General features: G+C 32.3%; 1 protein-coding gene across 1 annotated transcript; it reads right to left on the reverse strand.

Moving 5' to 3' along the window:
• LOC105171845 (probable pectate lyase 8) lies at positions 2341–7125 on the reverse strand. The gene is made up of 7 exons (XM_011093088.2): positions 6824–7125; positions 6444–6500; positions 5506–5583; positions 3742–4384; positions 3540–3643; positions 3299–3437; positions 2341–3221 (listed from the first exon to the last, which is right to left on the reverse strand). The coding sequence occupies exons 1-7, from the start codon at positions 7108–7110 to the stop codon at positions 3000–3002; spliced, it is 1530 nt and encodes a 509-aa protein (XP_011091390.2). The 5' UTR covers positions 7111–7125; the 3' UTR covers positions 2341–2999.

The raw sequence follows: 12743 nt of genomic DNA on the forward strand, positions 1-12743 counted from the left end.
GATTTGTGTAAAGAATATTTAAAAATTATAAAGTTTGAAGGGTATTTTAATAAATTTATTTAAAAAAAAAACATTGATGAGATAAAGGGTAAATCTGAATATTCAAAAGTTGGTATAACAACTGAGTTCTTTCTTATAATACTGCAGATGTTGATTTTTATTTTTAAAACCTTTGTTGGGTTAATCAAATTGTTGGGTTAAAATCTACACTCAAATAAAAAAAATAAAAATATAAAAGTTGTAGCTCTAAATTAGAGGTGATTGAGATGAGATGATTAGTTGATTAGAAGATGTGTATGATTGGGACTTAACCTCCAACATAATCATAACCCCTACCACATATCTAAATATTACATCTTGCCTCATCATTTCTATACAATCATTCATTCCCTGTTAATTACCTTCCTTTTTATTTTTATAATATGCTATTTATTTAAATTATTAATTATATTTAAATTTAAAAATTAATTTTATATATTTAATTTGAATCAACGAAAACTTTGAAATATACATTCGTATAGGACTCAAACTCACAACCTTTTAAACATGAGGTTTGATATTAAATAGGTGGATGAATCCCCTAATCAAGGGTTTTTCTTTCTTTCTTTCTTTTTTTTTTTTTAAATAGATTGTAATCAAAGGTTTGATTATTAAAATGTGACAGCTGGTCTGTTTTTATGTTTTTACATATATATATATATATAAACATATATATTGGTAAAATCATTGAGAGTGGGCCCCTAAAATGTGTGGGGAAAATGGGCCCAACATCACATGCAATTGTTTGTGGTTTAACAATTTCTGCTCGTGAGTTTATATTTAATTTCATTTCGTTATTTATTTTGGAAAAAAAAAACAAATATTTTCTCGAAATGTTTGGGAAAATATTCCTTGGGAATATTTTGATTTTACTTAAATATATTTTTCGGAAAAAAAAAACAAATATTTTCTCGAAATGTTTGGGAAAATATTCCTTGGGAATATTTTGATTTTACTTAAATATATGAATTTTAAAGTTTAATTGGATTAGAGGGTGTTTGGATAAACTTAATTTAAAATATTTGATAAGTTTATATATCTTATCAGATACTTTTAAAATTTATAAGACTTTTAATCTTACTTAAAATAAATAAATTTTTTAAAGTGTTTGAATAAAATAAATTTATAAAATTTATAATAAAATATTAACAACAACAATTTTATAATATAATGCGATCGTAATAGAAGAAGTTTGTTAAGATCGAAAAATTAATTAATAATTTCATATGTATATATATATATATATTTAATTTAAAAGAGCTTATGAACAACTTATTTCTTGATGTTACAAACTATTTTTTGTAAAAAGAATTACCAAATAGTACTTTTTAATATCTTATAAAATTTAATTTTGGAACGACTAATTATTTATTTATCATTTACATCTCAGGAAAATAAATAGATATTAAAGCACATTTGATCGGATAGGATAGAAATCAATCATGTTATTACTATGCTCGTATGATATCGTGTTTGAAAAATAAAAAACTAATATGAGATCGAAAATAAATTAGGCTACGTAATTAGAATTGACATATCAAAGTCCAAATTAATCTACGATTTTCGAAATAGTTTATTGTAAAATGTAGAGAGAGATAGATTGGAGACTCAATTGTCTTCCAACCACTTCCAATTGAGGGGGAACTCACATCATCTTCCCGACCCAACTTTTAATTTTCCGATAAATTATAAAGGAGTATCTTGATTTCTGTTATAATTATATATATTCTTTTACTATTTGAAAAATTATAAATACTTCCTAAAGTTACGGTTATTTAACAAACACCCTTATAATGGATTATCGTAAAGGGTTATTTGTAGTTTCATAAAGAATGAATGAGGAAGTAATTTTAATTATGACAATTTTAACGGAGTTCAGTGTAATTTGTCCTTGAAGTAATATTGAAAATAAAAAAACAAAATCTAATTAGTTTAGATCATAAAAAAAAAAATAAAAAAAAAGAGAGAGAATTCAAAGGAAAGATTGGAATGTGAAATCTTGGTTTGTAGGATAGGGTTTTAAGTTAAAGTGATCCCTTTAGGGTGATGCTTTTCCAGGCAGAGTTGATGCCCTTCCTTCATCAGCTGAGCAGAGTGAAAGAAGAAAAGACAGACAGCAGAGCATCAGCATCCTATGTGAATCATTATTATGTAATTAGATGGAAAAAAGGGTTGAGAAGAGCACATTGAAAAGCTCCAACAACATAGCTGGTAAAGTGTGATTTGTAAAGACAGCCATGATTAAGGTAGGTTAATAAATATATGCACAATTACTAGCTAACATGCTGTAATAATCAATAATTCAAACACCAACATCAAGATTGCTTTCATTGACAAATTAAGGCAAACCCAAAAAGAGTAAACAATCAAAAGGCAAAATGAACCTTTGCTAATATGCATCATCATCATCATCCACTACAAAGGTCTGGTTGTTTTTTTTCTTTTTTCCATAACTCAAAGTTTTGACATTCACACTATATAGCTTGTATCACTCAAGAAAGCTAAAAGAGAAAGAAATTACAATATTGTTTAGTTCCTATGGAGACCGGAAGGAAGGAAGCCGACACAATTTCTGTAGACTGAGGGGAGACTGAGGAGAGGAGATCATATAAAGATGAGCACTGACAAAAGAAGAAAAATGGTTTGGACAACGCTTCTGCACCTGCCTCTGGGATAGTATTGTTTTTTGTTTCTGATTGAAGCAGGCCGAGGTTGGGCAACAATGGGATGGTGTGGGGATGGATGGATGGTGAAGAGTGGATTAAGGTACTGGACATGTGTAAAAAATGTACACTTGCCAATGTGAATGGATGATGGACAAACAATCGTGGATATAATAAGGTAGTGCTTGGAAGGAGTGAATTGGAATCTAACAGGAAAAAAGGTGAATGGATGAAAAAGGGGGAAAGCTAAAGAAGAAGAAAAGACGCTTTTTTTTTTGTTTAGTGAGGGTAAGACTGTTAGCATTGGTGGCCGCGGCGGCAAGCAAGAACACCGGCACCAGAAGTGATAGATGCAACCATGGAGGAAGACTTAGCACCTAAGCTTGAAGCTCTGGCATAGCTGGCTGATGCTCCGGCTCCAGATGGAGTGAAGTAGGCACCGTTGAGCATTAGGTCGCCCTCAGACCTCCAGTTCCAACCCTTCCATTGACCTTCAGCCGTGTCGACCCTCTTTGTAACCTGTTCGGCGCAAATCCAACTAGTTAGATTACTTTGAAACACTGTCTTACCTATGCAGAATTTATTCACTGGCGTACCTCTTTTGCGAAAGGATTGGTAGGTGCAAGATATCTGTTGCCTTGGCTGTTGATGGTGGGGCTTGCGCTTCCGCCTATAGCGTACATCTCCCAATGAGTGTAATCGTTGTTCACAACATGGAAGTATCCGTGTCTACATCTGCAATCATCATAAGACGTGTCTTTTGTATCAGGTAACATGTCAAAATTCAAGAAACAAGAAACCATATAACAAGAACATCAGACGAAACAACAGATTTACCTTGGCATTCTCTGAATAAGGCCCTCGCCAAAATGATTGTAAGCAATGGTCACCTGCATTTGCTTGTCTCTGACATAGGAATCACTATGACCCAACAACATAACCTATTCCATTTATAACATAATAATAAGATCAGTATTATTCACAGAGTTCCATTTTATGCAAACAGTAAGAACAGCCATTTCAAGGTAGACTGACTCACCTCATTGTGGTGGGTGAAGTAGTTATTAGAAATGGTAATGGCAGTGGATCCCATGACAGCATCCACAAGACCATCAGCACAGTTAGAGAGTGAATTATGATCAACCCAAATGTGGCTCGACCCAAAGATAGAAATGGCATCTCCATCAGCCATAGTCCTCCAACCATAGTGTGTAGGCGAGCTCCTCACCATGGCATTTCCAGTAGGTTTGCAGTCATGGATGTGGAGGCCGTGAATAATAATATTGGTAACGAATTGAATCGTAATGCACGCTCCATTCGCAATGTGCACGTTCACTCCACGGGCATCTATTGTCTTAAAGCTGTTCATGATGAGTTCCTGCTTCAATGTTATAACCATGTCGCGTTTGAACACAATCCAGAGAGGCCGGTCCTGGATGACAGCATGACGAAGAGTGCCAGGCTTGGGGTTAACAGGGTCATCATCACCAGAATCAGTGACGACATAGAATCGGCCATCACGACCACCAATTGCATTGCGCCCGAAACCAATACCACAGTCAGCAAGTCGTTTCCGGTTCTTGTGCCAGTTGGCGTCACAACGCCAGCAGTCATCAATAGGGTTGCCCGTCCCACACGAGAAAAATCCCAGGTTACGCCTCTCGGTGCTATTTCTAGTGGCCCTATAAGTTCACAAGTTATGTCAGCAATAGAATTACCATAATCATATACTGAACTATAACGGCTCTCTTTAATTTCTTTTCAGCAGGGCTGTTCATCTGATCTAGAAGTAATTAATTTTACTGACAGTGACTAAAAAACGTGAAGAAAAAGAAACATCATTCTGTGTCGGTAGCTATTCACTGATCCTCTTTTGTCATTTACAAAGACAAAATCCCTGTTTACATGGATCTGAAAATGCAATGTCAGCTATGACAGGCAACTTGGATCTTTCCTGTTTAACTGAACAAACTATTGATTGTTTTTATTATTAAATGTCAAGAGAGGAAACATTTGCACCTTTGTCCTTGTTTAGACACACATGGGTGATGCTGGCACGTGAAAAAGATAGGATAGCTATTCCATTTCTTGTGCTCACATTTCTTGCTACTTTTCTTGCATACACATGCACACATGACTAGAATGAAATGATAACTTTACAGAGTGGGATAGCATAGCTAACGTGATAAAGAACAGAGATTCAGATTATGCTTAAAAATGTGCAGAAAGTTATGAACTTGTAAAGTAATCTGAAGCAAGAAGCATCACTGAAACGACTAAAATTTCCAGCCACTGCACGTAAAGGATTAAGTAAGAAACTAAATGAACTTAAACAAATATAAAATGATTTGAATGAACTAAAACGATTTGGTTGTGATCATAAACAGAGAAAGGTATTATATGGCACCAAACACGGATCTAACAACAGTAGAAAGAAAAAAACACGTCACCAAGAACAAGATTTGAACTTATTAATTCTACAAACTGAGTGCAAGAAAAAGGATTAGAAGAAAATCCCATCAATAAATTGTTAAAATGAAAAGGAGAAACATCAGGAAAAAAAAATTCCAAAAAGTAATAACATATGCCATGTGGGTAGGGTAGGTATGGCTAAGACATAATGGCATTCAATCCAAAGGACCACAATTCTAACAGCAACCGCTACTAAACCTCATTGCATCAGTTAATGCTCATCAAACCATAAAAGCCACAATGCAACTGAACGCACAAAAAGGCAGTTTTCAACAATTCTTGATAGAGAATAAAAGCAGAAAAAAGGTAAAAAGTATGAAAGATCACCCACATTTCGACCATTCTTGCAACCTCTTCTGGGTCATCCACGGCGTGTTCATTCAAACCCTCCTCATCAATTCCTCCCAACCTGAACCCATCAAACATTTATTAGCCACCCACTGTTTGTCGCCTTTACGCAAAAACTTTCACATGATTTTCAAGAATTTATTTTGACTAGCAAATTTTTACCAGTTGGGCCAGACCAAAACCAATTTACCTCGTTCTGCAGTGAATCCATTTGAGGTAAAAATTAAAAGAAAAGGTTGTGGAAATAAAATGGAAGAAAATGTTGAGGTAATTGTCACATGGGGTGTCAGCAACCACCGACAATTCAGTCCATTATATTTAAATATGTTAGGGTGGAAAAAAGGTGGGGTGTTGAGACCAAGCGCAGAACACCATGCCGAAAATACATACACCACACACACTACTGGTACTACAGAGTGGTGTACACTGCTCAAGGTAGTGGAACAGTGCCTATGTATACGTAAATTATACATACACAAACCCCCCCTACCGTTAAAACCGTCAAAAAGTGCTTTTTTTTGAGAGAGAGAGGGGAGAGAGAGAATCAACTAATAACTGCTTTTTGAGTAAGGTGCATACGGTGCAGAGTGAAATTACCAGTATACCCAAAAGCTGGGTGGTGGAGTGAAGTGGATTTGGTTAGGGGTAATATAGGGAAGACGGAAAAGAGGATGAATTTGTTAGAGTGACAGAGGAATCCGAGGAGAATTGTGTATTAACGGAATAAACGTTTGAGATCTATTCTCTAGTACGGGATCTTTAACGGCTGGGATTGGGTGGAAACAGTGGGTTGGAGGAGGAGATCCAACGGGTGGAATTTGATGGGTACCAAAAGAGGGAAAGTTGACGGCTGAGATTAGGTAACACCGAGTTGACTCAGTAGAGAAAAGGAAAACTCAGTTGAAGTGCGGAGTTACTTACTTTGCCGCCATTGTTGAGTTTGGTGAGCTCTGCAACTGCTCTTTCTCCACCTCCTCACTGAACAAAAAACATGTAAGAATTTCACAAATCATGCAGAGAATGTGAGTAATAAGCTGCCAAAAACCTTCGGACCACAGAAAACAACCAAAATCAACTCGAAGCTAAGAAATCCACAAAAAACAAAGAAGAAGAACGCACACATACACCCACATTGTTAAAACACGTCTCAAAAATTAGAATTCCAAAAAAAATCTAAGAGAAAACCTGCAAAATAAGTAGTTTTTGCTTAATTTCAAAGAGATCAAATGCTTAGTCTTGAAAATGCTACAAGAAATAGCATTTCCGGAGTAATCAAAGACAGAAGAAAAGCAGAAAGAAACCTCAATTTTGGGGTTTCGTCTTTGTGAACTCTAGCCATAGCTCCGACGAACAGCACAAACAGGAGAACCGAAAACAGAGAGACCACCCATTTCTTCGAACCCGCCCCCATTGCCATTACGACGGCGCTTCCACTCTCCTCCTCTCCCTCCAAACAAAAATGTGTATCAGAAGAACCCCAAAATGCAAAGAGAGAAACAAACGATGGAAATGAGGAGGAGGAAGAGGAGAGAGGGAAGGAGAAGAAGAAGAAAAGAGCACTACGCCCAACGTAACGGCCTCTGCTCATTATATAGACTGCCACGACCAGAAAACGTCAAGATTAACGTCCGTTAGCTAACTGCCAAGGCTCACCTGCTTAATTACCGCTAATTACAATTAAATTACGAGATTTTTGCTGCCCTTTTGACCGTGGTCAGTGATTTCTGAAATTTTAACTGACGGAGTTAATTTAATATTAGGAGCTACTTAACTAACTACTGCTAACTGCTTTTCTGCAACACTGCTGTGTTTTTATCCACTGTGTCTTCCGCTGTGTCACGTGCAACCGACGCTCACTCACGTGCCTAGCTGCCCCCCCCCCCAGCTTTTGCTTTAGAATTGTATTTTTTTTCCCATATAATTTAACCAGAATTTCTAATATTTATGTATTTTTAAAAAATAAAATCTAGAATTCATATCGATATAATTTGTAAATTTAATTATTAAATACTTGAATTTTCAAACAATTACTCTGCGAAACGCCACAGACTGAAAATAATACACAATTATAAGGTAGATGGTGGCCGATAATTAAGCTCAAATATTTCGTCTATAATGAGAGTGTTTGAAGGGGTTTAAGATAAGTATTTTTATTTTATAATTTTTACTTTTAAACTACATAAATTAATTGATTTAGGTCAAAATCTATATATTATCTTCTTACCACCTTCTGCAACTTATTAGTAACATTAAATTATTTTTTTCAAACACTCTAATTTTAATTTTTATTTACAAACACTCCCAACTCTTATTATTTTCGAACTTACAATAATTTGTAAGTTATTCTAAAAATAAAAATAAAAGCTATTTTAAACACTTCTAATATCTGATAATCGACTTGTTTATGAATTTGAGTTATATGAATTATAATTCGACGGAAAATAATTTATTTCTTCTTATATAAATTACCAACGAAGATGTTAAATGAAAAAGTTTAATGACATTATACAAAGAATCAGGCTTTCCATACACCAAACACACCCTAATAAATTGGGGTTGAATGTTGAATCTCCATTTTTCACTGTTTTACAACCCAACAACCTTTTCTGAGTAGAAGTTTCTTTACTGTGCTCCGTACTCTCACTGTATTTTACCCACAGCCAATAGCGTCGCTCCACGTGGACCAAAGGTGGAGTCCTCCGTCCGTTAGGTGGGGCCCCGTACCGTAAACGCCGTACGAACATTCCGAACAGGGGGAACTGAATTTACGGGGATTTGCTGATTCCGCGGAATTAGACTTATTCGGACCCTAAAGTCCTTTTTTCTCTTATTTTTCCATTGTGGAATAATTAATTAGATAATTATTTACATTCACTGATTTATAATTTATTTTTATATATTTATATAAATTATTCTTTTTTTAAATAATTTTATATATCTATAAAAAAATATTTATATTATTTACATAATTGCTCTTATTTTTCAAAAAATAATACATAAACACTCTAAAAGCGTCAATTAATTACACAAACAATTCTTACTTTTGATTGTTAAGAGAGTTTTTGCAATTATACAGAAAGTATGGATGATTTATGTAAACAAGTCATAAGTCAGGAGATGTAAAGATAATTGTTAGTAATTAATCGTAGGCCAAGAATGTCTAATTGATTGGTAAGGTCGAAGTCTCATAATAAAATTTGATAAACTCGACACTTTTATTCCATAAATTCTATAGAGCGGACTATTAAATGCGATCAATTTTTTTTTAATTTTAAAACCATTTCGAATTTTTCGTAAAGTAGATGATTAGATAATGTGTTTAGTTTTCTTAATTTTAGGATCATTTCGAAAATTGCAAAAAGTAGAAGACTACATGCGTTATTATCTGATTCTATAGGACTGAAAGTATAATTTTATTTAATTTCCTATTTACTCGTCTTGATTGAATATATTCGTTGTTTTGAATTTCTAATGTATCAAAATAATTTTTAAATTTAAAGATATTGACTCATACAATTAATATTAAGAAAATAATAATTAATTTTAGGTGGTGTTTGGGTGGCAAATTTGTAAGTTTGCGTTGCGCCGGGAGTCTCGGCGCAGCATATTGAAATATAGGTTGGGACCAGAGCGGATTTGTTTGGATACAGAATAAAGGAGAAACTGGAGTTGGACTGGCTTTTAATGTTCCGGCATTTGTAGGGCGTGTTTGGAGTGCGGTTTAAGATATTGTTTTCCTTTTTGCAATAATTTGGGATTCGTGTGTAGGTGTGTTATTTATTTTTATTTTTTTTCTGGCATTGTTCGGATGATGGGTTATTAAATAGTCAATTAAAGATAGAGATTTGTGTAGGGTAGTGACCAAATATTTAAATAGTAATATTTCAAGAATATATTTAAATGGTTATTGAAAAGAGGCTCACTAGCTATATATATATATATAGGGTTTTAATATTGAGACTGTGTTTTTTGAGTCGTTAAGGTCTTGTAATCAAAATTCGTAAATGTCAATATATGTCTATTTCTATAATAATTTATTATAATTTTTATTTCGTTTCAATATATTTATTGATTTGCATTAATAATGTATTGAATTAGCTTTTAAAATAAGTGAAGTGGTAAAATTGAGATTTCAATACAAATTTTACAAAAGTGAACACTTATGCACTTTCATAATAATTTTTTATTTGTTTTTTTCATTAAAATGATAACCCGTATTTTATTTTTTCTAAATTACTGGATATTTTGTAATATTTTATAAGCTCTCAAATATCTTATAAAATATTTTACAGAACTTATAAATCTACCCAAACACCCTCTTAACTCATGCTGCTTAATCTTAATAATTTGGTGTTTTCACGCTCGCTCGATGCATGAAATAATCTTTTACGATCATTATGAAATTCAAATAATATTATTTTTGTATTAAACTTTTTAAGAAAGTATAATATTTTGATGTTTTAGCAAAAATATTAAAAAAAAAAAACACTTATGAACAAAAATTAGAAATATTAAGAAAAAAACATTAAGATGGTTAATAATATCTCTAATAAAAGTACTTAGATTTTACGGCTGAAAATATTATGATAAAAAAGAGTAATAATGTCTGCAAATTGATACTTTTTTCCGTATTTTACATGCGGATCCATGATTCAATTATGCTTAGCTTTTAATCCAAATTTTCCAAAGAATTTAATTATTAGGAGTGATTATCCAGAGACATTTGTTTGAAAATCAAATACACCAACATTCATGTTTTAATTTAGTTAATTGAGATTTCGTCAACAAATTTAAGGTTATGAGACATGCGGGCGTTTGTCTTATTATGAGAGTTTATCATAATTTATTTTATAGTTCTTATTACATTGATTTACCGATCAAAATTGATGAATTACTCAGTTCCATAATTTAATAAAATATCAATATAATTTTATAATTATCGCCTCTATTAAAAAAATTAAAATACATACAATGGGCCTTATTCATATTATAAGATAATTAATTTATTAAAAAAATGAATATGTGAACAAGAATTATATCGTAATATAATCAAAAAATATTTTTTTCATTTAAAAAACGAGAACATAAGTTACTATATAAGAATATTATGGAAAATTAATTAAAATCAAGAATCAAATAATAATTCAGCAAGCCGAGAACCATTAGCAACAAAAACTACTATATTAAAAGTAGCATACATATATTTTTCTGGTGAAATTTGAACTCAAAACTTTCGATATCTTATTTGTTTGTTTATTACATTAGCATAAACTATTAATAATAACCATGAAAAAATAGCCAAATTCATGTTGTACGATAATTAAACACCAATCTAACTAAAAGCTCTGTTCGGACCTCAATCTCGTCACTTGAATTACAAGTAGAACACGACAAGATTTTTCGACAACGAAAAAACAAAATGTATTTCTATATTTAAAAATTTTGATTTACAACAACAAAAAAAAAAAAAAGAAAGATAAACCAAAGCATTGATGAGGATGGACCATCAAAATATCTTTTCAATTAATTTATTATGTAAAATATAGAAAATAAAGAATAAATTACGATGAGCTCCCCTGATATTTGATACGATTATAAATTCCTTTTCCCCTCTCTAATGTTTGATAAAATTATAATTCATAGTCCATGAGAGTATTTTTGGTCAGTTCACCACAAAAAAAATAGATGAAAATCTAATAGAGACTAACAGATATGACTAATTGTTAAAAGATCGTTAAAATGAGGAGAATATTAATAATTTTTTAAATAATAAAGGGTAATTATAATTATAAAAAAATAAAAAAAAATCGTTGTAATTTATTTATAAATAAATAATTGAAATTTGTGCCTTTTTTGTGACAAGCAGTGCACTTTTAGGGGGAATCAATGGATTGTACCAATTAATGATGGATTACTTACCATTAATGATTCCTACCAATTTTACTTTCTTTTAAATTATTACCGGCTAACAACTCTTTTTCAGCGCTAATTATATGTTTCTGATGTTAATTTGTGTACCACATCGACTCTACATGAGGAGCTTGTGCGATTTATAAGATTCAATACCTTTTTTCTTAACAAAATGCAGTCTCAAAACAAAAGTGTGAGATCTTATACAAAGTTAGAGATTTAAATCGCGCTGCATCTAAATATATGTGTGTGAAAGTTTAGTATTTGAGTTTAACAATTTCGGATTTTTTTTAATTACCATAAAAATTGTTATATTTACTAGAAACGAAGTGGAACACACGAAAACCATTTAATAATGATCAACGACGCCCAACCATAATTTTGATTATGATTTCATGTTAGTTAATTTGTGAACACCAAGTGGTTAGTAACAAGATCTCGTTTTAGGTAGTAAGTTAATTAATCATGATTTACTGTACTAATTACAATGAAGGCAAAATGACCCTTTTGCCCTTGACCTCAACTTTTCCAATCAGATTTTTTTTTTTTTTGAGAAAATCATAATTTTAGTCCTAGAATTATGGGATACAACGCATTTATTCATGCATATTTAGTAATTCTAAATTTAGTTCTATAATTTATATCTATCACACATTTTGTCTTAATTTTGACAGATCTGATTCGGATCAGGGCATCACACGTACTAATTCTGAGTTGACAAATTTGGTATTGGATTGTCAAATTTGATCCTCCGTAAAATTATACGAAGGACAATAATTGTCAACCCAAGACCAAATGTGTGAGAGGTGTATAGATTGTAGGACTGAATTTATAATTAGTAAAATTATTTGATCGAATACGACATAATTCTTATAGTTACAAGAGTAAAAGAATATATATATATATATATATATATATTAAAAGAAAAGGGGATATATAGTAGGGCCGGAAATTAATTTAATGAAAGGGAGAGGGGTTAATTATTAATAAACCTTGACCTAGAAGCAATGGGACATGTTGGGGGATTGAAAGGGGTGCACTTTATTTCAACTTCCACTCAATTAACATCTTTTTACATAATGAAAAGTGAAAGGTAGATTGTGTAGGCCACGTTTGTTTTACCTGAAATTTGGCGGGTCTACCACTCCTACTTAACCCATCAACCCCACCTTTTTGCTATACTTTGGATTTGGGTTTGGGTTTTACCCGTATTCATCTTGATCGGACCTCAAATTTTGCTATAGACTGCTGCCCTTTAACCCTTTTTTTCAAAAAAGAAATAAAAACAAAAGTTGATTTCCATTTCATTTC

This window comes from Sesamum indicum, linkage group LG10, assembly GCF_000512975.1.
Source record: "Sesamum indicum cultivar Zhongzhi No. 13 linkage group LG10, S_indicum_v1.0, whole genome shotgun sequence".
NCBI classification, from domain to species: Eukaryota; Viridiplantae; Streptophyta; class Magnoliopsida; order Lamiales; family Pedaliaceae; genus Sesamum; species Sesamum indicum.

Coding starts and splice junctions, on each gene's coding strand:
- LOC105171845 (XM_011093088.2), bottom strand. CDS start 7,110: ATGAGCAGAGGCCGTTACGTTGGGCGTAGTGCTCTTTTCTTCTTCTTC. Junction 5,584..6,443: donor AACTCAACAATGGCGGCAAA/GTAAGTAACTCC, acceptor TGATGGGTTCAG/GTTGGGAGGAATTGATGAGG. Junction 3,222..3,298: donor CCAATCCTTTCGCAAAAGAG/GTACGCCAGTGA, acceptor TGCGCCGAACAG/GTTACAAAGAGGGTCGACAC.